Raw genomic sequence first — 25,330 nt, forward strand, 5'->3', positions numbered from 1 at the left:
TGGTAGCTGATTTAAGGTCAGTTTAAGGAAGTGTTCTGGTACATTTGTATTGGTAGAGAATATTGTGGGAACACCAAAACACCTATAGCTGTAACCTGCAAGGTAGAGGTTCCTTTATGACACAAGCAGAGAAGGAATAGGACCTTTGCCTTGCAGGGTACTATTGCTAAAAATTTACGTCCAATGTAGCAGGATATGTTTTATGCATTTGTTTATAGATGTAAGGTGTTGTCTACAAATTAATAAAAGTTTGTACGAAACCTGCATCATCTTTCTATTTATTTACCAGCACTGTGAGGACAACTTGTGTGAATCCAAGGGTCAAATTAAAATTGCAAGTTTGGGGGCAAGCCATTGTTTTGTTTTTGTTCAATTTCAAACATCCTTGCCTGTACAGAGTTTTAAATGAGCATTTTCACCTATACTGATCCATCTTCATACCTGTCAACCCCCGGAGTGAAAATATCTTGAGACGTCTACAAATCTGTTTTCTTTGTTCCGTGTCTCAGCAGAACCGTGTCATCAAGCCTACATTTAGGGCTTCAGTGGGGGTGGGGGGGGGGGGGGGGGGGGAGCCCAGCGAAGAGCCGACGAGAAATAACCAATATTAATAAAAAGACCGCAGTAGGTAGTTCCCGGGAGATTTGGTGCTCTACCCGGGAGACCGGGAGATTTCATGAAAAACTTGGAGACTCCCGGGAAAACCGGGAGAGTTGGCAGGTATGCATCTTTTTTACACCTTAAATAACGATCCCTTTTCTCAAAAGTGTGTCACAAATTGTGGTCTCCAACAAAATGTACTCAATCGAAGGGCTGCAGGGGTGCATTACTCCCAGGATTACTGTCTGTTGAATTTCGCTGACTCGATGTTTTGGCCTCATTTTCTCGAAAACTAAATTGTAAACTAGTGGGGAAAAAAAAGGGCAATGTTCCCTGACAAAATTGAAAGCCACATAAAAAAAAACTCCCAACACTTGTGAGCAAAATGAAAACTCAGCCCAAAATTCAACGTTAGAGGGTTACTCATCATCCCTTTATTTATTGGACAACCTCATCACCAATAAGTTAATGATAAACCAAACATTTCTGACCCTACCCCTCTGGTGCTTCGTCTCGTATCTGTAATTGGGGGATTCTATAGCCTGCGTAGCTGGCGGCTTTGGTGGGCGGGAAAGCCAGGCCAAAACGAGTGGTGCAGCTGCGAGTGAAATGGGGAGAGAACCGCGACAGTCTTCGCCGCGTTTCCCCGCCGCTTCGCATATCGTTTTCCCATAAAAACCGCCAGCTACGCAGACTAGGGATTCTAAAGTAACCTTGAGGATGGTGCCCACTAATAAAGAAGTATTTTTGTTTGGTTTATGACTACAAATGTATGTGGGGAAGGCAAATCTCAGTTCAGTTCAGTTAAACAAAAAACAATCGCAAATGTTTTATTAGTTAATGGTATCTTCCAACTTAGTTTTGAAAATTTATAACATGCTAACAAATTTGCTAAAGCAATCAAAAATTAATATTTAATATCAACTTTTGACAGAGCTCTTATCAGGAGGCAATAGGATTCTTACAAGAATTGTAATGTTGCTTTTCTTATTCAACATATCCCATGTGTGATGACATGATGGAGATGTATCATCATGAAAAATACAGAATTTGTACTTATAACCAAAACCAAACTAAATTACAACCTTGGTGTAAGTTTAACCGGGAAGTTGAAGTCTTGGAAATGTTTCCAGTAATTAACAATATTTTTAAATGTTGCCCAAAAAGACTTATAATAAATAAATTAAGTGTTTTAACATAGGACAGAGACATTTGGCTGGAATTAACTGGGCTTGGTGGAAAATGGCATATTGGGTCAAATCATGACAATTTAATTGCGAGGCAAAATCCAAAATTTTTAAATATATCTCTGATTACGAGACAAGAAAATAATATAAGTGATAGAAACCGACATTTCAGTACATCTTGCGCCATTATCAAGGTTACATAATGATAAAAAAGGCGGTTTGTGAATAGGCTAAGTTGAAAGCGAATTTGCATAGAAAACTACCAAGCTAATTACATGAATACTTTAGCACAAAGAGAATCAGACTGTACATTCAGTACTGGTTCAATGAATTCATGTAATTAGCTTGGCACTTTTCTATGCAAATTCACTTTCAACTTAGCCTATTCACAAACCGCCTTTTTATCATATCATGTAACCTTGATAATGGTGCAAGATGCACCGAAGCGTCGGTTTCTATCACTTATATTTCTTGTCTCATGTATTTCCAAATCATGTCTGATTATCATGTTAGAAAGGTAGTTCTATATTTTTTCCTGTAAAGCCTAAATTTGATGACTTTTTTAGCTTGTGCATTTTTCTAAAAAGCAAACAAACTCAAGTGAAGAAAAGACCTTTTTCATAAATGGCGGTACTCTGCTCGCAGGGTAAAATGGCGGCCAATAAATTATTCTTTTGTTTTCATGAAAATTAGCCTTACTAGCCTCATCAGCATGTGCAAAATTCAAAAGAATTTTTACTCTGAAATGAGGTTAGTAGGGCTAATTAACATATATTGAAAAGAATAATACATGTAAATCGGCCACCATTTATGAAAAGGTCTGAATATTTCTTTTCTCTTTTGCTTGAGTTTTAAATATATGGCATCAGCTAATTCATCAAATTCAGGCCTTAAGGCTGAAATATAATATTATGTAAGCTGCCTGCATGAAATCAGGGCTAAATTATTTAGAGAAATTTGGATTTTAAGGCAAAAGTATCACATCAGAATGCATATATGCATAATTTGCAGATAAAGAAACAGCTGGAAATGATGTTTTATTCTGGATTTTGAAACAATCATGTATACTGAATTATTAATCTCATATCTAAAGATGCTACTAGCAGTGGAAATTATATCACTGTATAGTTCTAAAATTTATGTCAATTTGTATTTATTTATTAGCCTAATGTTAATATTATTTATAGCTGTATAAATTGTAAAATTCCTAAACAGTCATGAGGCGTGAAGTGCTTGATGAACTATTTCGTTGAAAAAGGGAGAAAAGTCTTCTCAAGGGACACAGTGCATTAATCAACCATAGAAAAAGATCAGGAAAAATTGTAAAAATTGCAGCAACAATTAAAACTGCTACGAAAATGTTCGTCCAGAATTTAACAGTCTCTCTCTCTTTCAACCATTCTTCCAGCTCACTCACGCGAAGAAATCTGTTTCTGTACTCCTGTGGTAACTCAAACTGTGATGGAATTGGAAATAGAGATTGGTAGAAGTCCACTAGTAGGGCCTTGATAAGTTCAGCGTCCTTCTTTGAGTGATCTATGTTATCATTCAAGCAGACAAATTTCTTTTTCTTCCCCCTTATGGCATCTAACTGCTGTAGCACAGCAGACGCATTATCACGGATCATGTGAAATGCAACATCGTCGTCACCAAGAGTTTCAAACTTGTATTTTGTGACACTCTTGTATGATTCATTCAACATCTGTATCAAGGGATCGCAGTTTTTAAGGAATTCCTCTGAAACTGATGGCAGTAACATTGTCCTCTGATTTGAATATGATGCATTTGTCTCTGGCATGGATCTGTTTGCACACTTCAAAAGTGTTCGCTCGAGAGAATTCAGGTCGTTCAGATCCAGTGGTAACGTGTAAAGTCGTGTTGCTAGAGTGCGCAGCTCTCGATCTGACAATACTCCTAAAAATGTAAAAAAAAAATAAGTAAAATACATGTTGTTTACAAAAAGTGAATATGCTTAATTAACAGTCTCCTAGCCATAAGTATAAATTCTAATATTATGTTGATTTAGCTGAGGAGGGAACCAGTGGATGAATAAGATAAATCCTGCTAAGTCAGGACAAAACCCAGCCATAAACTTTGAACCCACTTGTGATGCCAAGCCTGACCCAGCGACTTGTAGGATGTAGTGAAAGTACCTCAAACTCTCAAATATTGCAAAATATAAGTTATTACATTCTTCCATTTACTAGCAACCATCCCATCCCCCTTTTTTATAGGGATTTCTCAAGTATGGTGTTAAATCCCATTCAAAGAGACTTGAGAAAAGAGACTGGGGCTGTGGCAATTGAGTTCAATACCACCTCCCCCCCCCCCCCTACCCCAACCCTCCACTATCCCTGACCCTACAATATTACCAGAACATTCCGTCTCTAGAATGTAGAGCGCGAAAACTCATTTCTAAGAGACTGCAAAAATTTATCATTTTCTTGGTTTCTTTTGCCTGACAACCACTATAGTTAAAATGACAAGCTTATCAACGCACCAGAATGGTCTGCATCCACTTCTGCAAAGAACTCAGTCACATTAGGAGATTTCTTCTGTCCAACCACAAAATAGAAGTACGAGAATGCAAATTGCATGTCGTCTGAGCTGCGAAGCTTGTGTGAGGATGTTTGGTCAAATTCATCAGGCAAGAGGGCTTGCAACTCCTCCATAACCTTCACATCAATCATGTGAGGCATATGGGCAGGAACTTTTCGTCCCATGTATCCAAACTTGCGGTTATAGATCCGATGCACATGAAGCAGTGAATCTGCAAAAGTGTCCATCAATTTTCTGCTTGGAGCATGGTAATTTTCAAATTCCTGTGCATGTTTCCTTCTTTCTCTGGATTTCTGAAGTTGTTCAAATGTTCCACGCCTCTCCCAAGGTAGAGAACTTGTTGTGCTTTGATGGGTTTGAGGTTTCCAGTCACCATAGCGACTTCTCCACTGCTTGAGGCTCTCTGATTGGTCTTGTTTAAATGATAATTGTTTCTGTTTAGTGTTAGCAATCCAGTCAGCTAGAAAGATGTCATCCATTGAAACTGCTCCCTGGTTTAAATCATCAAATCTGCCAACTTGAAATGTTGCCTTGAGGTTTGCATTGTTGTATCCTTGCATTTTGTTGTCCATAGAAAAAACATTGCCTATCTCTGGTGTTTCCATTGACAACAGTTTTCTTTGATGAGATTTCTTCTCTGCAGCCTCGGAGCTTTTAGAATGTTCACCAGCTGCTTCTGTATCAGTTATTTCATCCTAGAGTTTAAAATATCAAATCAGTAAAACAAGGTACATGTAAGGCAGGATCCGAAGTTAACTTTTTTAGGCAGGCGCCAACTGGCGACTGAATATTTTTTTTCAGTCGCCATGTGGAAAAATGTGGTCGCCAAAAAGTGTCAATAACATTTTTCCTTCACAGTAAAACGCAAACCAAACTTTTTGGTTGCCAATTTTTCTTTTAAGAATCAGAACGCAGAGAACGCATTTGGGGCCGCAATGGTGATTTTTCTGCTAACGAATAAGATTAAATACAAACACGCTGATCGTAGCTGTGAAGCGTTGTGGTAGATTTAATTAACAACAGAAAAATTGGTTTTATACTTCAAAATCAGCGGAAAGGTAAAAAGTAAGTCACCAATTGGCGGGCGGCTTTGAATTTTATTTTAATCGATTTGGCTGAAAATCAAAGTTATTGTTTGTATAATGATCGTGGCATGAAATAGTCAATCGCCCGTTGGCGACCAGTTGTGAAATTCTGGTCACCAGTGCAAAAATTTTTAGTCGCATTGGCGACCAGGAAAGCGCAATTTCAGACCCTGCTAAGGGCATAAGAAGTGCATACAATGGAGGACCCATCTTGTTTAGGGGTAGGTGGAGGGGGGGGGGGGGAGGGTAGGGGAGGTTACACACCAATCAGATGCACCTTACTTACTGAAAATTATTTTTGGTTTTGAAACTTGAAAATTATAGAGGACAGGACGAGAAGGTTTGAATCTTTTTCGTATTTGTACCTTTGTTAAATGCCATTATCAAGGGTGGGGGATGGGAGGTAAAAAGAGACCATCATCTTTTTTGTGGTTCACTGGGTTCTGTCCAAGGACAAAAGTTATGACAACTTCCCTAAATTCCACATTTATTTGAAATCTAATGGAAAGCAAACCCTTTAGGTTCATTTATCCAGTAGTGCTATATCTTATCACAAATGATGCAAGTCTTGCACTGACTTGCCTAATGATCACAGACACGACCTACGACTGATGGTCATAAGACACCCACTCATCAAAAAAGGGGAAGTAAAATTTTGGTATTTGAAAGGGTTGCCAAAAATAGACTATGAACAATAAAAGGTAGCAATAAAATTGAATCCTGAAGTATTAGAAGGGGTACTGCACAGAATTTCTGACAGAAATAACAGTGCCAAGATTATGCTTAGCACCAATGAAGGAGACAATACTCTTCCATCTTTGGCATATCTTTCAGGTATACAAAAGGGGCACAATTCTTTTTGTTTTATGTACGTAGCAGGGGTGTGGTGTGGGGGTACTATTTCAGTAAAAGCTGGTATATGAGAGGTGAGGGGTTGAACCCTGAGGCACCCTCCCCACCCTCACCCTTGTCGAGTGGAAAACACAGTGTTGGGTTCATAGCTATGTACAGTATCACCCAGATAAAGTCTTGAATAATAGATGAACATATCCCACTACTCACCATTTGGTTGACATGTAACTTTGCAGGAACAGTTGGCTTTTCATGTGCATCAGGTAATGGTGACGCCAACATAGCAACTGGTACTGGAGCTGGTTCAGTTGCAGCTACATTCAGAAAGTCGTGCAAAATCTTTGCCTTCCTTCTTGCATAACCTTTCTCTGTTAGGTCCCCATCCTGGTACTCCTTCTCTACACTTGATAGCAGATTTTGAACATGTTCTGGTAAAACAGTATCATTTGAAAGCCATGGTATTTTATATTCTTTGTCGGCTAATGGTGGCCAGGTGGGTTTACGAACAGACTCATTAGCGACAACCCAATAATTGATTGCTTGTTTGGCATTCTGAATTCTGATTGGATAGACAGTGCTGGGTGTACGGAGTTTTGGTGTGATTACAGATGGTGTTGATGGTGCTTTTGATGTCACCACTTTGATGGGTGCTGGAGTTGCTATTGGAACTGACTTGTTTTGTGCGACAGCTGTTGTGTCAATAGTCATGTTGAAAGTGACAACTGCCTTGGTTGTTTCATTCTTGTTGCTAAAACCTTCAATCTTTACACTGACACCTGATGAAGTACAGTTACCGCGCAAAGTGAGGGTAAACACTTTATATTTCTGAGCCACCGTAGCAGACCGCACACAATGCGTTTCTGAATACTCTCCAGAAGTGACCTTCCCTTCACCAAATACCTTTGAAAGGTTAAAATACAGCACTAATACACCTTGAGGTAAGCGGACTTCATGAGTGTTTTGATCAATGTCTATGTGATATAATTCATGGAACTGAGCAATTCCACAATCTCCAGCATCAAAACCGCACTGAGCAACGTTACAAGCGACATCGCAATAACGATCACCTACCCAAGTGTCTGCACAACCTGGTGAACAAAACTGTATTCGCAAACCCGAGTGCTGACTCTGCCATCCTTGATAATTATACTGAGTCTTCTGTTTGACACCAATGCAGTCACCGCCATCCCAGTCACATTCTGATACATTACAAGCTTTATCGCAGTACTTGTCATTCACCCAGGAGGATGGGCAGCCCTCGTTACAGTTTGGGACAGGCCATGTTAAGTAGATTTTTTGCCCATTTGCATGGGTATAGAAGTCATCTGGCCATACGTTATCAGCAAACATGACATCATCATTTAGATAGATAAACTTCTGGGATAAGCCTGGAATTTTGTGAATATGAGATTCTATAGCAGGTGAGCTGAACGTTGGGAGGTGACTGTTGTTAAGAAAGAGCTCTTCATGCGTGACTATTTTAAGGCGAGGATTGTCCAAGTTAAGCCAAGAGGGTATCTGGCCATTTGTAACTATAAAAATATTCCTAACCCACGGTGCATGCTTTTCAACAGAACGGAGAGAGTATTTTAATTCCTCATTATCAGCAAAGCGGCTTGCTGAAATATCAGCATCTTCTTGTGAACCATCACTGGCAGTGAGAATGGAATGAAATGGCGCCCATATTAACAAGGCAGGTGTTAATTTCAGAGACTTTCCATTAACTGTCAAGCTCAAACTCAATGCAGAAGAGGCCGATGTCTTGTCTGAGAAGTAAGCCACGCCAATAAGTTTCTCTGCGTGAAAAGCTAAATTCACGAGTTTGTCTGCAAAACGATCTTTTAAATCTTTCTTAACTTTTTCCACTTCATTAGCACCCTTCAGATCCAAAATCATTATTTCTGTTTCCCTGTTCACTGCAGACGGTCTGGTTCCGTCGCTTGTGAAATAACCTTCCTTACTTCGAAGGCTTTTATCTTGCCACCTGATTTTCACCTTTAATGCCTCATTAGTCTCGCTTTTGCCCGGGAATTGAATTACACTGACTCGCTCTTTTGCTGTACCAGACGAAGTCACGTTGTAAAAGCTGGTTGCTTTGGCGAACGATGCATCCATTTCGCGTACTTTTGATAGCTCAAAATCACCTGGGAGACCATCCTCGACAATCACGCTAAACGCCGAAACACAATTAGTAAAAGGACAGCGAGAATCTCCTATTTGATCATTAGTTTTTCCAGCTTGACGCGCTTCTCCCTTAGCTTTGTTCTCTTTCTTTAACGCTTTCTTCAAAAGTAGCTCAGCAATTTCTTCATTAGTAGCGTTGGTTTCAGTTTTAAGCCGTTCTATTTCTTTCAAAGTAGTTCGATTCTGTTCTAGTTCAATTTCCAGCTTGAGTTTTTCCAAATCTGCCAGCAACTTTGGATCGCTTCCGTTTACCCAGGTGTACACAATGTCAATCGGTATTGGAAGACAGAGCCTGTTCTGGTATGAATTCCCCAGGATGTTATCATGGTATGTGTTAAATGTGACCGCATACTTCTGCGTGCTCCATTCGAGAACAACTTCTCCAAATTGCAAAGCAGAAATCAAAGTCAACAACAGGCCACCGATGCATAGTCCAATTCCGTATCGCGACGACAAACAAGTGTAAGTCTGTCTCTGGACAAGTTTCCACATAGTTTGGCATAAGGCCCTTTTCATTGCGATGGTTTGCAGTTAGATTCTCGTTTTTAAATGCTTAATTTGCCATTTCCCCATGCACCGGCAAGCCGCCATGTTCGTTGTCATATGATTACCAGGGGAATGACCACTGAACAGCACGTGATTCTATCGCTTCGTGTCTGAGCCGGCAAAATTCGACTGTTCGTTTCGTATTCTGATTGGATCATATCACTCGGAATTATTCGGTGTTATTGGCGAAGATTTCTCGGTTGAACATGCGCGTTAGCGACCTTACGTGGCATCGTTTGGTTCACTCTTCGTGTACGAAGGAACGAAATAGGAACGAAGCACGTATATTTTCCAAGAATTCTACCAAACCTGCACAGTAATATGTGCTTGACTTACCTGTATTATTTTTAGAATTGTATTTATTGAAGCCAGTCAGTAGAAGGAGGCAACATGCGTTGTATACTTTCACGAAGGTGTTTATGGGCTGGACTGACAGTTTGCAGTTTGTTTATAACAATTTTGACAGAGAAAGGCCTTTGTAAGTATGAAAGCTTTAACTTTAATACGTTCAAGTAACATTGCATCAGCATCATTAACGCACATATAGTCATGTTCCATAAAGTTGAATTATCGAAATTCATTTTAAAAAATTAGCTGTTGTGTTTGCTTTTGTAGGTGAGGATGCTCCAGAAGTCGAAAATTCTCCTGGGAATAGTGTTCCTTCAAAAGCAGTAAGCCACACTATCAACAGTTGTTTCTGGAGTTCTTTAATTTATTTTGGCGTATAAAATTTTAGGAATTCCAGTATTGGAAGAAAATATGCCCCCTTTGCTTCTTAACAACAAAATTTTTTTGCATCATAAACTGGATCATCGGAAAACTTATGCAATCCCAATTGCATGATAATTATCAAAAACTGGATCATTGTATAATGCAACTCCAGGGATTTGATTGCCTTAGCGGCCATGGTATATGAGCCATTATATACCATGCCCGAGAAATAGCGACCATTAAGTTGTCTTCTGGTTGTTCTTGCAAAGCGAAATCAGCAAGGTTTAGCAATATCTCTTGATTTTTTTTAAAAAAAACAATTATTCCACTTGTGCTTGTTGGATATGAGATGATTATAGCCAACTCGGTGTTGGCTATCTATTATCTCCTATCCAACGCACACTAAAATGTGGCATGATTTAGTTATCCAGTGAGCACACGTTTGTTGTGAGATGATAGACAACCAACGAGATGGGCAGCACTGAGTTAGCTATAATCATCCCATATCCAACAAGTGCAACTAGTATAATTTAACAATAATAATAATTATAATAAATTATTGTTAGTCATACTGCATCCTTGAAAAAGCAACCACTAAATCACCTTCTGGTCTCTCACTAGAAAGATCAAATCATCTCACTCACATTTATTGGACATGATTGTGGCTAACTCTGTGCTTTGTGCCTCGATGACTCTCTATCATCTCACATCTAGCATGCACTAGTGAAATAATTCTTTAATGCAAAACAGGTTGATAATCTTAATTAGTATAAACCAAAGCAGTGAATAATGCTTTTGGTGTGCTCTGGTTGGCCACTCATGTGTGGATACAAGACCTAAACATATAAAAACATATGCATTAATTATTTTATAAACTTGTCATTTGTGTGGATGGGGTCAGAGCACTGATTTGCAAACATTCCTTGAAATTCAAGACAAAGTAAGGGCCATTTGAGTACAAATGTAGGCAGTTAATGGAACTCAACTCCAGCCGCCTTTGTAGTGAAACCACTGTGGGCCCTTGCTGCCCAGTTTCCCTGTCTACTGCTATACAGTCGAACTTCGATTATCCAGACCTCGATTATCTGGACTTTTTGATTATCCAGACTTACTTTCCTGGTCCCGTTTTTTCCATGAATATTAATTAATAAGATACTATCACATTGTCGTTCCTTGAAACAAACAAGCCTGATTGCTTGAACATTTCAAAAGGCTTTGAATACACTTGTCTAACACTTGTGAACACATTATAACATACAGGCTATACATATTTGCAGTTCTGATCTATTCACAATTAAATTCTGTTTGCTTTATTTCCTTTGTTCACATTACTGTCTTGTTAATATTCATATTTTCGATTTTCTGGGCTATTTACTCATATTGCAGTGAGTCCGGATAATTGAAGTTCAACTGTAATGATACTTTTAGAGGGCTGGCTTTGGGTAGTTTGTTACAAAAAGATGTCTTGTAAATTTGTAAACACTACATGTATTTCTCATTTTAAACAGTGAAACAAACACAAGTAACAATTATTATTAAAGAAGTAAAATGATAATAATAGTGTTTTCAATCTTGAATAATGTTTTTAGGAGGCCAGTAACAAAGAGACAGTGGAAGATAATGATCCAATCAGTGAAGAGACATTAAATAAAGAAACTGAAAATTTAGAATCATGGAAAGATGCCCTTGAAAAGGAGGTCCGTAATATTATAGAACAGTCTGAAAAACATGCCGCTGAAGAAGAAAGCCATAAAGCTGATCAAACGATGGACTTAAATGAGAAAAATGCTCAAACAAGTGAGGAAACTAAAAACATTTATGAAGTTCCTCAAAGTGATTCTTCGCAGAGTACAGAGGATAGTGCTGAATTTTCCAAGGTGCATGTTGTTCATGAGAAAGGAAAATCTGATAATCCTAAAGCTGATGAAAGGTTGGATTCAGAAAAAGGGAATGAGGAAGTAAAATCTGAGCAATTGGATCATAAAAACAGTGAAGCTGCTGAAAAGCAGTTGTCAGAAGAAGAGGTGAAAGGAATTCCAACCAATGCAGGCCAGCAAAAAGACAAAAAGAAGCCTAAATCAAAGAAGGGACGAAAACACAAGAAAACAATTGAACAGGAAGAAATGGATGAATGGGGTAGTGGGGATGACTTTGGTGATGTTGTTGATGAACCTTTTGACGAAGACTTGGCTGATGACATAGAAGGTGGTGATGATATGGAAGATTTTAGTGAGGAGGCTGATAGCATTGTTTCGTGGAAAATATCAGAAAAGCCTTTGGATGAAGCAGAATATTTTGGTGATGAAGAAGTTGATGGTAAACTAAAGGAACAGGAGGATTTGCAGGAAGAGATTAAACAGCTGAAAGGTTTTATTTCTACTTTCTTTTTGTTGCATGTAAAGATATACCTCTTACTAACTGAGTTGGAGGTCCGTACTGTAAGTTACGATCTGAGTTTTTTTCCCATTGATTTATGGCCCAAGCGCAGTATGGACTGAGAAACAAGGTTAGTAAGATATTTATTATATCTCAGAAGTTAATTGGGCGCGCGGAAAAGGAAACTTTCAAATTTGACAGGCCGTACACTGAAATACAGCCCGCAAAATTGACCAATCACACTGCGCGTACTAACTGAGAGATATAATAAAGTGTAATTCTGTGGCCCAACAGAGCTTTCTTTCAAATGGCTGTCAGAAGTTCCTTTGCTACAATGTTGGAGAAAACTGCTGAGAAACTGTTTTGTGGACTTCCAAATTTCAATGCTACATTAATTTTGTACATCAACAACTCAGTCCTTTCCCCTTGTCAGTGTCAGTTATGGCTGGGTAACCCACTGTAGAAAAAAAGATGGTAGCTGTACATTTAACCACAATACCTTGTGGACCTAACACAGCCAACAGGCACATAGAAAGCCATACTTTTTTTTTTTTTTTGCGAAATTTGTCCCTGTACTAGCAAAATCGTGTTTACTAGGTTTGAAGTTTTTATAACTTTTCTGTGAATTTTTATGAGCATGTTAAGGTACGTTTTTGTACGCTAAGAATTATGCCGTCTTTTTTGGTACAGTGGATTGTCCAACCTTCAAGCCAATTGAAATTGAAAAGTATTTCTCCTGTAAAATCTTTTAAAGTTCCTAGATGAATTTTTTTTTTAAAAGTGGCCATCCAGAACCCAGTATACCCTCTAAAGCTTGGATGTTCAATGAATATTTGGATGTTTTCAAATTTAAGACCATTGGCACACATCAGTCATAATCATAATTAGTAAATCTTCAATAAAATAAACCTCCTATAAACAGGAATTCGTTTATAACATCTGATGAATTCATTACATGTAATTAAGTACAAACTTTGAATTTTTTTTTTGCCAGAGGAGAATCAAGAAATCAAGAAAGAAAATAAAGAATTGAAAGGTTGGGATTTTTTGTTTCAATTTTTTTGCTGATTCATGTCCACAGTGCTGGTTGGACTTGAATAATAATTATTATTGCAAGTCAAGATTGTGTCTCAAAAAAGCTGTTGTCACTTTAATATGTAGCTGTTGCTTGGATATTTTTTACAGCTACTGATAATTTGCCTTCTATTTTCTCTTTCAAAATGTGATAAAAGTTTTCAGAGTTTTCAGATTTGCTCATTGATACACAACGCTACATTGATTTTTGTTTATATTTTCAAAAGTCTCCAATTATAAGAAGTTAGCCATAAGCACATCATGTGTTGTAAGTAATGGGTATTTATCGTTTATATGTTTCTGATCAGTTAATTCTAAAATAATGTTATTTTGTCTTATTTTCTCACCCAGAGGAAGTTGGCCAGTTGCTTTATCAAGACGCCACATCCCTCCTAAACCAAACAAAGCCAAACTACAAAAAGTACGTAGGAATGAACTTGTTGTATAGTACTGTCAGATTTGTACTAGCAGACTTCTTAAACAGACAGATGCCTCGCAATAATGGAGACTTAGTCATGTTCCTAACCACACAGACTCTTACAACAGCCGACCCACTCAAAAGTGAACCCCTCTTCAGTCCTGCTCCTAGATGGTTGCAAGGTTGTCCACATACAGGAATAGGAGATTCAATTCCAAATACTTTTAGATGAATGTTATGTTGAGCATTTTTTATTGTTTTCAGAGCCTACAGTTTGTTGGAAGAAGCTGCATTTCTTCATAATTTTACCAAGGCTCAAGAACTGGTTGCTTTAGCTTATCTGGTATGTCAACACGAAGCAGTTAAAGTTTATTGTTAATTATCAATGATACAAAAGCAAATCATGACAATTTTTCTGTGAGTCAAGGCAGAGGTACTAATTATTTATTATACTACAGACTCGCTGGCAAACCTTCCCACTCACTTCAAAATGTTTGCATTCTTTTCTCTTTCATATTATTATTCTAGTTGGATTTCTTTAATAGGCTAAAAAGTTAATAATTTTTCTGTAAACCGTTTTCAACAGTTTGGTGATCACTTACCTCGCAACATTTCCAAAGCTGTGGAAATGCTACAAGAAATTGCTGGAAAGGGATCTGCAGTGGGACAGCAGGTAATTGTAATCTGATATTACTCTTGTTTTACAACCTGATATATTTCCATGCTTGTCGCTGAGATTTAAGACTAGTTACGTTGTGGTAAATTGCTCACTCATATGCAACTCCAGGGGCAACTAGGCTAGGAATATTATTTCACTCCTTCAATGGAATATGGTACTAGGTGGTTGCAACCTCATTACCCATGCTTTGATCAGATTCAAGCAAAACTGTCAATCATGTGGCACCAACCCCAGTGCTTGATTATTACCTTTTCATACTACTTTGTATGTGGTACATGTAAGTTCTTATTGCAAAGGTATTTCCACTGGTAGGGCTGAGACAGCAGTATTTGAAGTTCTGTTTAGGTGAAGTCTCCCATGCAGTGACTACAAGTGACTAAAATGTATATTTCAGTGCTATAAAAACATTTTTTTCATTGCAGACGTTAGGATTCCTTTATGCAACTGGTATTGGTGTGAACTCTAGTCAAGCTAAGGCTCTGGTGTATTATATGTTTGCTGGCCTGGGGGGTGATGTCAAGGCACAGATGGCTTTGGTAAGAGGAAAATAAAGACAATCTGTGGTGTCTTTTTTTGTTCAAATACTTGTGTTGACAACAACCTCTTTTTCTTTGCATTGATCTGCAGGGATATCGCTACTGGGCGGGGATAGGAGTAGCTGCTTTCTGTGAATCTGCACTAACCTATTACCGGAGAGTTTCAAATAAAGGTTGGTTAGACATCATTATATTTTAGCCACTCAATAAATGCTGTGCTGTGCAGGTTCGTTTGCAGACTTGTCTTAATTTTAAACTTGTTAGAGAAGAAGTTTGTTTTCTAAAGTTGCTGTATACGTATGAGTCTCACTGAGACCTCAGCCAGTCCATACAGTGAGGATTTGTTACTCAGACTCATTGCTGCCAGCTTTACAGAAGAACTAGAACTAGTAGTACCATCTTTTCAACTCCCCACCCCCATCCCCCCTCTGGATTGAATGCTAGTCACAGTAACACCCCAGCATATTGGTTGTTTCCCAGCAGTTCAAGGTACTCTCTCGCACACCTGTTACACTGAAGCCAGTTAGACGAAACTTGATGTCAGATGCAACTGCTTATATCCAGTGTTAATACAATATGAATTTTGACTGAGCTAAATGCACTTCATATAACCGGTCCCAGGAGTCCAAGTTGTTCAAAGAGCAGATAACTTTATCCAGTGGATAAATCGCTTTTCAGTGGATAGAACGTACTCCAACCAATACATTTTATCCGCTGGATAGCGACTACTGGATAAAGTTATCTGCTCTTTCAACAATTGGGGCCTGATCATCATGCCTCCTTGAATACTCTCAGTCTATACTCTTCTTCGTTATCATGAACTGTCATGTGTATTAGTACTATGGTTGCTGAGTTCCGTCATTATGTATTCATTATCTTCCTGTGTGTTTCCTAGTTGCTGAGGATGTCTCCCTGACTGGTGGAGGTGCTGTGCAGAGAATACGACTGATAGATGAGGAAGAACAGGTTGGCAATCTTTGTCACTGATCACTTTCCTTGATTTTGAACTGCTTTATATTAGGTGCAGTACTGATATTTTATTTTTTGTTCTTGGTGCATATAGGGAGGCAGCAGTGCTGTTTTAGACGAGGATCTTATTCAGTATTACCAGTTCCTTGCTGATAAAGGGGATGTGCAGGCCCAGGTATGCAGCCAAACACATTCAGCTACAGCCGCAACCTTAAGATTGGAGGACAAGTGTGAGATTAAGTGGAAATCATTGCAGTGTTCACCGACACTACACCAACCATTCTCAATGCTATAGCCTTTGTCTGTAAAAAGCCACATATTGGGCCCAGATGTACGTGAACTCATATGACCAGAGCTTAACCTGGTTTTTGTTGCATAAAGAAGCTAGGAAAACTACTCCCCCTGAAGGGGGGACGGGGGGGGGGGGGGGGGTTACTCTCATATATATGACCACTACATAGGTATGTGCCACTGCAACTGGTATGTTTTTCAAGCACTTTAGCGTGGGGTAGGATATAGAATGCGGAGAATTTTGGTATAGAATAGGGTATCATCCCCCCACCCCCAGACTATTCCATTCCATTTGTTTACAATTCTACGCTCTTACTTATAATGGTCTTGTTTTTCCTTGTTAGGTTGGTCTTGGTCAGTTACATTATCAGGGAGGACGTGGAGTTGACATGGATCATGGAGTAAGTATACTGGTTACCTATAAGCAACTATTTAATATGCCTGTTTATTTTAATAGTAAAGTAACATACATGTATATACCCATAGTCAAAATACAGGCAAGTTGTTACCATTAAAGTTTGTATTTTTATGAGTATACAACTTTACAAGCCTTTCTTGTTAATAATTATAAAATGGAAGCTCCATAAGCTTACAAGAAATTGCCTTTTTTTTTCTATCTTCAGCGGGCCTTCAGATACCTTCAGCAAGCAGCTGATGCAGGGAATTCAAATGCTATGGCTTATCTGGGAAAGGTATGTTTTTTTACATGGTATATTATTTTTCCATAGTCCTGCATGGTCTCATAGAGTATACTCTTTGCTTTTTTTTCTTGATTACAAAGCTAATTTGCACTATTACATGTACATGTACATGTTGATTTTATAAGATAAGTTATTAGTAAATTCTGACCCATTTTTTTAACAGATGTATTCCGAGGGAAGTACTGCAGTCAAACAAGACAACAAGACAGCATTTAATTGGTTCAAAAAGGCTGCGGATGCAGTAAGAATCAGTGCATTCTTTCTTTCTTACCTGGGGTGGTCTAATTTGTTGTCACCCAGACAACAAGATTATGAATATGATTCATGTTTTCTTGTGATTGCAGGGCAATGCCATTGGTCAAAGTGGCCTTGGTTTGATGTACATGTTTGGCAAAGGTGTTGAGAAGGTAAGCTAAAAATCCTGTGATCATCTCATACTAGTACTTAAAATGATAGCAACAGCTGACATCATGCCATATGTGATGGTGTCAGGAGTGAGTGGAGAGGAGAAGAGGAACCTCCAGCTGGAGGACAAATGGACAAAATGAAAGAGAGACAGCAAACCGCGGACTCTCACCAGCTATCCAACTTTGCATGCAACAATTGTGGCAGAAACTGCTACGCTAGGATTGGACTGCTGTGCCACATTCGGCACTGCTCTCAACAGAACGACTGACCCAATAGGGTGCACACCATTGTCTCCCGAGACTGAAGGATGCCTACAAGTAACAAGAGTGGAACCTTGATTTTAAGAACCTCTATATAAGAAAGTCCTCGGCTTAACGAACAATATTCTCCAGCCCAGCCTTTCAAAATGCATGTAACAGAACCTCGTTATAACAAACCCTTGATAAAACAAACCGATTTCCTTACCTGGTCCCTTGTCACTTCGTTAAATCGAGGTTCCACTGTACATTTTGTTGGTTGGTATTAGTGAGGATTTGGAGGCTGACATTTTTCATGCTTTTGACACTGTCAGAATTATGAGAAAGCTTTCCAATACTTCAAGATGGCTGCTGAACAAGGCTGGGTGGATGGACACCTTCAGATGGGCACTATGTACTACCGTAAGTGATGTTCAATTGTACTTGTGTCAGTATCATAACAGGTAAACAAAACTTGTAGGCTTACACTGTCAGTATAAAGAGGCACCTGTGGTTAAGGGCAGCGGACTTGGTTTCTGGAGGCTGCAGGTTCACAGTAGTTTTGAATTCAACTCCTAAGCCATGTTGTGTCGACAAGAATGATAGACAATAGGGTCTCCTGTCTCCTAGATGATGTAAAGAAATATTCCATTTAAATTTGCATTAATTACTGTATGCAAGTTTGTTTGTGCTTTACAAGTTTAAGGGTTTCAATCAATCAAGCAGTCAATCATTTATTTATCCACAAAGCACCAAGAAGCATAAAAATGCTTGTCTCCAAAATGCTCATGCAACTAAACAACCCTAAGAAATAAATAAGATAAAAATTACTTAGAATAATTTAAAATAAGTTAAAATACATGGAAATCTAATTCCTCAACAAAATAACAATATTTTTTTTGTGAAGAGTCCAATGTCCACATATATGAAGTGAATTACATTTGTTGGAAGATAATTGAAAACTTTTTGAATGCATGCAAAGTTGATGTACCAGAAATAAAATGATGCATTTATTAAGTGAATTACATTTGTTTCAGATAATTTGGAAACTGTTTGAAACTATTTATGCAAAGTCAATGTAATGATAATAAAATCATGGAATGCTGGCAAATGCTGGCATTGTGTTCTTGCAGATGGTCTTGGTGTTAGGCGCGACTACAAAATGGCCATCAAGTTCTTCAATTTAGCATCGCAAACTGGTAAGAATCATTGCTCCATCTTGTCTCTCCACGTAGATGTATAAATTGCACTTTATTGACCAATACTGAGAATAGAATAGGTTGTAAGTGTATGCTTAACAAATAGATTCCATGATTCCATGTCACTGTTCAGTAATAGATCACAGATGATGTCAAAATGTGGTAAGAATAAAAAAGTGCGCCTCGTGTGTCATTGATGTTCTTGCAACATTTTTATGTCATCTGTCATCTATGACGCACGGCAACATGGAATCTATTTTTTTTTAGATAATAAAGAAGCAAAAGTTGTTAATGGTGATGTCATCTATGCGTCTGTCCTCCAATAGATCCTAAGTAAGAACCAATCAAAATGCGTGTATTATAATTATAATAATATTTTGTTGTATCACATGTGCGTGTTTTAGGCCACGTACTGGCGTTCTACAATCTGGCTGTCATGCATGCATCAGGAACTGGTGTCTTGAGATCATGTAACACTGCAACAGAGGTAAGTAAGATTTTTGACCCTTTCAGCCACAATATCAACACGTATAATCTCCTTACCATCCTCCATATATTTCTTATGCTACTAGTTGGGAGATTTTGTCTAAAAATCAACTGAAGGCATTTCATTTTGGAGATTATTTCCTTTATTCTCCTGACTTAAATGTTTGTAAGGAGAAATAATTTATTAGATGTTGATCACCACTGGGCCTTTAAGGGTTAATGTTGTTTTTTACAAAATTGACAGTTAGGAGCTACAACCAGTGGCAATGTGTTGTTACACTTTCACCTTGATTGCATCTTCCTCCCTTTCCCACCATTCAATGCTGTTTAGAAATTTAAACACGCTGCAAAAGATGTCATGTTCCTCGTACTGTCCAACATTGCACAGGTGGAAACCGGGCGGGTGGTCAAATGAATTATGACACATGTTGCAGTGCAGCAAGGTTAATTTAGCTTATATTCAAGTGTTTTTAGTATATTATCCAAGGAATTTATTAATGAGATATTTCTTTGCAAACTAGCTTTTCAAGAATGTTGCTGAGCGTGGAAGAGTAGCACAGATGTTAATGGAGGCCCATGAAGCTTACCGTGCTGGCAATATTGACACTGCCTTGCTGAAATATGCAATGCTGGCTGAACTTGGCTATGAAGTAGCACAGAGTAATGTGGCTTATATTCTGGATAACGGTAAGCTTGTCTCTTTCAACTCTGAACAGTTCAACACACTAGCAAATAGTGGATGTTTTTCAACTTCAGCATAGGAAAAAATAATGAATAATGAATTATGAAGTAGAATCATCCAGAAAAAACGTGCTTGTATGTATAGATTACTGTACTTTTCGCAGTCGTCTGGCTTAAGGTTTAACAACTTTAACACTCAGCTTTTGTGTTCTATACTTTGAAAGTTTTAGCAGTGTTCTAACAGTGTTCCAGATAACTTTTAAAGTCAGGAGGTCAATGAAGAATTTTGAGGGGTCAATAGGTGTGGCTCTCTCCAAATCTTCTTAAGTTTATCATTCATTCATTTTGTCGGTTCAAGAAGCCAGCTTTCTCGGGTTTTTAGCTGAGACCCCTTTCTTATCTGGAACACTGTCTAAAAAGTTCTTTATGACTCCAACCTTTCAAAATTCAGGGTGTGGCTTCTGCATGGGTGCACATTATACATGAGTGTTTATGGTAACTGTCACAATGAACTGTTACAGGTCTGACATCTGTGATTTTGGAGAATGAGACGTTTACTCGTGCCCTCCTGTATTGGACAAGAGCAGCTTCTCAAGGTTTGAATATCATTTGCCTTTGAACAATGGAGCGGTTTTCTTAAAGGAAAATCTTGGGGAATACAGTTGTACAATCATAAAATTAGTAAACACGTAGTGTTAGGTTTTGAAGGTCAAATTTTAAAGAGGTGTTTCTATATTCCAAGTTATGGGTCCAGAGTTTATTTAAACCCACAAATGAATGAACAGGCTTAGTCATTTTCTGTCACTTGACATAATGTCATGTTTACCTTACTGTGGTTACTCCAACATTCTTTCATTCTGTCCGTTATATATGTTTCACTTCTGAATGCTGACACTTAGTAATGGGAAACCTTTTGTTGTTTTATAATTTATTTATTCCATTTTAGTGAAAAATGCCTTTCATTTTTTTTAAATCAGTGAAATTTCAGTAGAACTAATGAGAGAATGTTTTCGAGTTTAATCGATATTTTTGTTTTATTTTGTGTTATTTCGTTAGGTAACACAGCAGCTAGAGTAAAAGTAGGTGATTACCATTACTATGGCTACGGTACAGAGATCGATTATGAAACAGCAGCGTATCACTACAGACTGGCGACTGAGCAGCAGCACAATGCACAGGCTATGTTCAACCTTGGCTATATGCATGAGAGAGGACTCGGCATGAGACAGGTATTTTAAACAAGATTGCCCTTGAGAATGATATGTCATTCAGTCAGTGACAAAGCCATACTCGGAAAAGAAAATCCTAGTTCTCCCAGCAAGAGTTAAGTTCAAGTTTATTAAGTTTTTCAAACCTATGACCTTCCGGATGCTCTACCACTGAGCAATAGAGATTCGTGGAACATAGAACTTATTGTTGTCCTTAGCGACAGTCAAAAAAGCGTGACACACAAGCGCGCGCGATGACAGCGTTCCACCTCGCGTTCGCGTGTTTCACCCGCGTGTTTCGCTCGTTTTACTATCCCAAAGAAAGAAAAGGGACGGCTTGTAGTCTAGAGTCGCAATGACTGTTCACGTAGAAAGTGTTTTAGTGTGCATGGCTTAAGTGTAGTCTTTAAAAGACAGTTGTTAGTGCAAGCTGAGTAGAGGTGGTGCATGAGAGAAGCCCTTTTTCGTGAAGAAATTTCAGGAGTAACCGGCTATGATCTAATTTTTCATGCTTCATGATTTAAACTCATATGTTCGGTTTTTTGAAGAACAAAGTTCCGAGAGGAGTTTTTTTTATAGCTTTGAATTTCCAGGATATCAACGTTTGAATTTTCCATCTTGTTTCATTGATTAGCCATGATGCCGGTACTCGAGAGCGTGAACCCGTGTATTGCGCTCGTTCGGCATACCATCAGCTTTGCGTTCGGCATCTATCTTCTTTATGAAGATTAAAACGTTCCGTATCCCAAACTGAACCTTACGTTTTGCAGTGAAGAACGCTTTTGAAGAAGGAAACAAGAACTAGTGGTTGACTAGATAGGTGGAATGGGTCTTGTTTTCAGCTGTTTTGCTTAAAGGGGCGCTGTCATGGAGATTTTGCTGTATGTTGGCCAAAACAGCTCAAATATTTGACAAAAAACCCCTTCTTTAACGTGGAATCACTCTTAGAGAACCGGGAGAAAAATATGAAGTGATTTATCATTATCATTATTATTATTATCAGAATGATAAACTATAATCAGTTTTTAGCAATTTCCCCAAAATGCACAGGAGGAACTTGAAAAAATTGGTTGCAATCCATTTTCATCCTAGTCATCTGCAGACAAAATTGATTGATACTAGTTTCTGTGCCCTGGCAGGGTTATTTTTAACAAAATTGAACCATTATTTTAATGTTCCCATCAATACAAATGTTTTTGTTGTTGTTGTTTTTGCTATTCAGACGAAACAGAACCCTCTTGACGTGGGAGAGACAGTGGCTGCGCTCGCTCTCCTATTAGATACAACAACGCCTCTGTAGACTCGTTGTTTATTGTCACTTGTTCTGCTCGGTTTTTCCAGGACATTCACCTTGCAAAGAGGTTCTATGACATGGCAGCACAAACCAACCCTGATGCCCAGGCCCCCGTATCGCTGGCTCTGATGAAACTTGGCGTCTTTTTCATGTGGGAATGGGTTCAAGAGGTAAAAACACAATTTAGATCTTTAGAAGAACGATAGTTGAAAAGAGTTATAATCAATGAATTCCGAGAGTGTATTGTAAACCCATACTAGTCGTCCGTATAGGTGAAGACTGGTTGGAAGGCGAGTTTTGTTGCAGTTTTGGAAGCAATATTTTCGGCGATTGGAATCGAGGTACGAAATAGCCCGTGTAAACTGCGGAGATTTTCGCTGCAATTTTACGGCGATTTCATTGGGATTGTCAAGAAAGCAGAGTGTATGCGATGTCAGCATTAGGCGGGGCGCCTTGAAGGATGAGTTGCTTTATGCTCACAGTGCATACGCTCAGCTCTAATCGCAAAAAAAAAAAAAAAAAAAAAAAAATCGGAATCAGATCACCGACTAAGCGCTTTCAAGTCGCAGTGAATTATTTAATTCTGTTGATAAAATCGAACAGTAGTTTACAAAGGCGATTTGAAATCATTTAAAATCGTCGCTAAAACAGTTTCTAAGATCCCATGAAAAGTTGGCTGTGGAAACGGTCCTTTAGGCCCGGTTCATACGTCGAACTTTACATGAGCCGAACCTAATAATTTGGTTCGGCGCATGTAAAGATCGACGTATGAATCAGTTAGGATCGACAGATTTGTATTTGGGTCGACCCGCCGTTCAGTCGAATAGAACGGCAAAAGTTCGACTTCGATTCAGACGTCGAACTTTTCATGTGCCGAACCAAATGCATACGTTACGTATAAATTATATAAATTATATCTATCCCAGAGGTCTGCGCGTTCCATCGACTTGGCATGCGCAAAGGACTTCATTCTGAACAAGATGGCGGGAAAAGAGGAATGTGCTTGTTCTTCTTGTTTCGAAACAACTGAATATACTTGTCTGAGATGCGAAAGATTAAAAAAAAAAAGAATCTATTCTTGAAGTGCACACGCACTTCAAACCGACAGAAACTTTCCAATACAGGCTATATCAAAGGCGAAGCGTCAAGACTTCTCAGAACAAAATCTTCAAAAACAACATTTGAAGAAAACATTACTCTATTCAAACAGAGATTACGCAATAGAGGTTAACTCGATAACCTTATAATAAAACTCTTTCAGAAGTCAACCTCCGCGAAAGAATGACGGCACTACAAAACAAACTAAAAACCCGCAAAAACATTTTGAAGTTTGATATGGAATATCGCCCTTCTTTGCCTAACCTTAAACAATTCAGATGAGTAAATACAGGAGGCATAATCAGGGATGGAGACCGTAAGCGTGGGGTCCACGCTTACCCATGAGTTGTACCAAAAAAAATCTATTTTTAGAAAAAATTGCCCCCCCCCCCCCCCCTTCTCACGTCATAAACCCGCGTGAATACACGCAAATTTGCGTGGGGCTACTACCTTATATGTGACACGGAAAGCAGCTGAGAAAAAATTCACTAAAGATAAAAAAGTCCTTACCTGTCTGAGTACGTGTCCGTAGAGTGTAAGCTTTTTTCATTCATTTAACCGTAGCAACGCACGCAGCTTAAACCGTTTTGGCGCCTTTTTGACTTTACTGTGAGAGTCATGTGATCAATAGGCCGCCTATTCCAACTTTTCCCGTCTTCTTTCAATTGTTACCTTTTCTTTGTGTGAGTCTAATTCCTTAAATGTTGGCACTGAGGAGATATTCCCTGGCAGAATTTTAAAATTTGGACGCCGTTTTGAACAGGTGGAAAAAAATTTCAATTTCTCCACGCGCGATCCTGGCCGTTTACACGCGTGCGCGCACGCGCGTATGGCGCAATTTTTTTTCTACAAATAGATTTTTTTGGTACAATACATGGGGACAGGCCCACAAGTCAAATTGGCATCTCGTTACGGTCTCCATCCCTGATTATGGCTCCTGGTAAATGACACTTGATAGAAAATCTGCCTCTGCTAAGGGAGATCTACAAAGACCCTTCCTTATACTTTCGTACAGAAAAGGGAGATCTTTGAAAGACGTACTCGTGAGAGTAAATTAGCTTTGAAGGTCATATTCTTCCTATCTCGCCCAGTAGGAGCCGTGTTTGGCCTGTCTTTATTATTTTACCAAACAAGCTCTTCCATGTCAGAATTCATCTTTCCCGCCATTTTGAATCTTGTTGAGTAAAAACAACAGCCGCTGACCACGAAAGTCTACTTTCTCACTTTAGCTTTCATTAAGTTCGACTTCAGTTAGGTTCGACGTCTGAATCAACTGCTGAACTTAATTATTTGGGTCGACCTTAATAGGTATTAGGTTCGGCTCATGTAAAGTTCGACGTATGAACCGGGCCTTAGATTTTCATTAACAGAAACAATTCTCGAAGAGATGACACGAGGGTGACCTGTCAAAGGAGAGACCGAATTTGCACTTTCTTTTATCCGGTAATCACTAATGATGCTGATAAGAATCGATGATCTAACCAACCAGAAAGCCAGGAATCCAAAATATAATAAATTTCTTTTCTGATTTGTTTTGCAGAATTATGGATCGCTGAACTTTTCAAAACTCACCAGCTATGTTGGCTCTGATTGGGATATTTATTTAATGACAGGACTTGCTTTCCTGTTGGGGCTTGTTGTAATACTTCGGAGGAGGCAGTAGGCATCATTTTCCGTGTAGATTTTGTACAGCAATTCTTAGCAAGTATTCTATTGAAATGATTGTTAATTAAAGCAGTTCAAGTTCTTAGTAAAACGTCTGGTTTATTGGAGTTGAAAATAAAGAGTTGACTCACCCACTACGGATACAACGAAGGCAATGAACGGCTTTTGAAACCCAAGTTTGTATTTGCCAACGCTTTTAAGCCAATAGTAATTTAGCAACTCAATTCTCATCAAGTGGACTAAATTCTAAAGATATTACTTTTCACGCCTTTACAAACTAAAGCTCA

General features: G+C 38.6%; 2 protein-coding genes across 2 annotated transcripts; one reads left to right on the forward strand and one right to left on the reverse strand.

The window, feature by feature from the left end:
* Positions 1-1,414: 1,414 nt before the first annotated feature.
* Positions 1,415-9,084, reverse strand: LOC146473313 (N-acetylglucosamine-1-phosphotransferase subunits alpha/beta-like). Its single transcript, XM_085118538.1, has 3 exons — positions 6,494-9,084; positions 4,288-5,041; positions 1,415-3,701 (listed from the first exon to the last, which is right to left on the reverse strand). The coding sequence occupies exons 1-3, from the start codon at positions 8,981-8,983 to the stop codon at positions 2,995-2,997; spliced, it is 3,951 nt and encodes a 1,316-aa protein (XP_084974664.1). The 5' UTR covers positions 8,984-9,084; the 3' UTR covers positions 1,415-2,994.
* A 159-nt stretch (positions 9,085-9,243) lies between these two features.
* On the forward strand, positions 9,244-25,134 carry LOC146473314 (protein sel-1 homolog 1-like). Its single transcript, XM_085118541.1, has 23 exons — positions 9,244-9,491; positions 9,629-9,684; positions 11,314-12,091; positions 13,095-13,136; positions 13,526-13,595; positions 13,857-13,935; positions 14,179-14,265; positions 14,694-14,807; positions 14,899-14,980; positions 15,703-15,773; positions 15,871-15,951; positions 16,412-16,468; positions 16,691-16,759; positions 16,932-17,009; positions 17,113-17,175; positions 17,748-17,835; positions 18,546-18,611; positions 19,016-19,098; positions 19,619-19,784; positions 20,300-20,374; positions 20,835-21,007; positions 22,328-22,450; positions 24,919-25,134. The coding sequence occupies exons 1-23, from the start codon at positions 9,404-9,406 to the stop codon at positions 25,039-25,041; spliced, it is 2,712 nt and encodes a 903-aa protein (XP_084974667.1). The 5' UTR covers positions 9,244-9,403; the 3' UTR covers positions 25,042-25,134.
* Positions 25,135-25,330: the final 196 nt, after the last annotated feature.

This window comes from Pavona decussata, unplaced genomic scaffold (genome assembly GCF_977016875.1).
Source record: "Pavona decussata unplaced genomic scaffold, jaPavDecu1.1 SCAFFOLD_94, whole genome shotgun sequence".
NCBI classification, from domain to species: domain Eukaryota; kingdom Metazoa; phylum Cnidaria; class Anthozoa; order Scleractinia; family Agariciidae; genus Pavona; species Pavona decussata.

What these genes read in the sequence shown, in the direction of transcription:
- LOC146473313 (XM_085118538.1), bottom strand. Translation starts at nt 8,983, where the DNA reads ATGAAAAGGGCCTTATGCCAAACTATGTGGAAACTTGTCCAGAGACAG. An exon ending in AGTTACATGTCAACCAAATG is followed by an intron (nt 5,042 to 6,493) that starts GTGAGTAGTGGG and finishes TTTAAACTCTAG; the next exon opens with GATGAAATAACTGATACAGA. An exon ending in AGTGGATGCAGACCATTCTG is followed by an intron (nt 3,702 to 4,287) that starts GTGCGTTGATAA and finishes TTACATTTTTAG; the next exon opens with GAGTATTGTCAGATCGAGAG.
- LOC146473314 (XM_085118541.1), top strand. Translation starts at nt 9,404, where the DNA reads ATGCGTTGTATACTTTCACGAAGGTGTTTATGGGCTGGACTGACAGTT. An exon ending in GATCTGCAGTGGGACAGCAG is followed by an intron (nt 14,266 to 14,693) that starts GTAATTGTAATC and finishes TTTTCATTGCAG; the next exon opens with ACGTTAGGATTCCTTTATGC. An exon ending in CATGTAACACTGCAACAGAG is followed by an intron (nt 19,099 to 19,618) that starts GTAAGTAAGATT and finishes TTTGCAAACTAG; the next exon opens with CTTTTCAAGAATGTTGCTGA.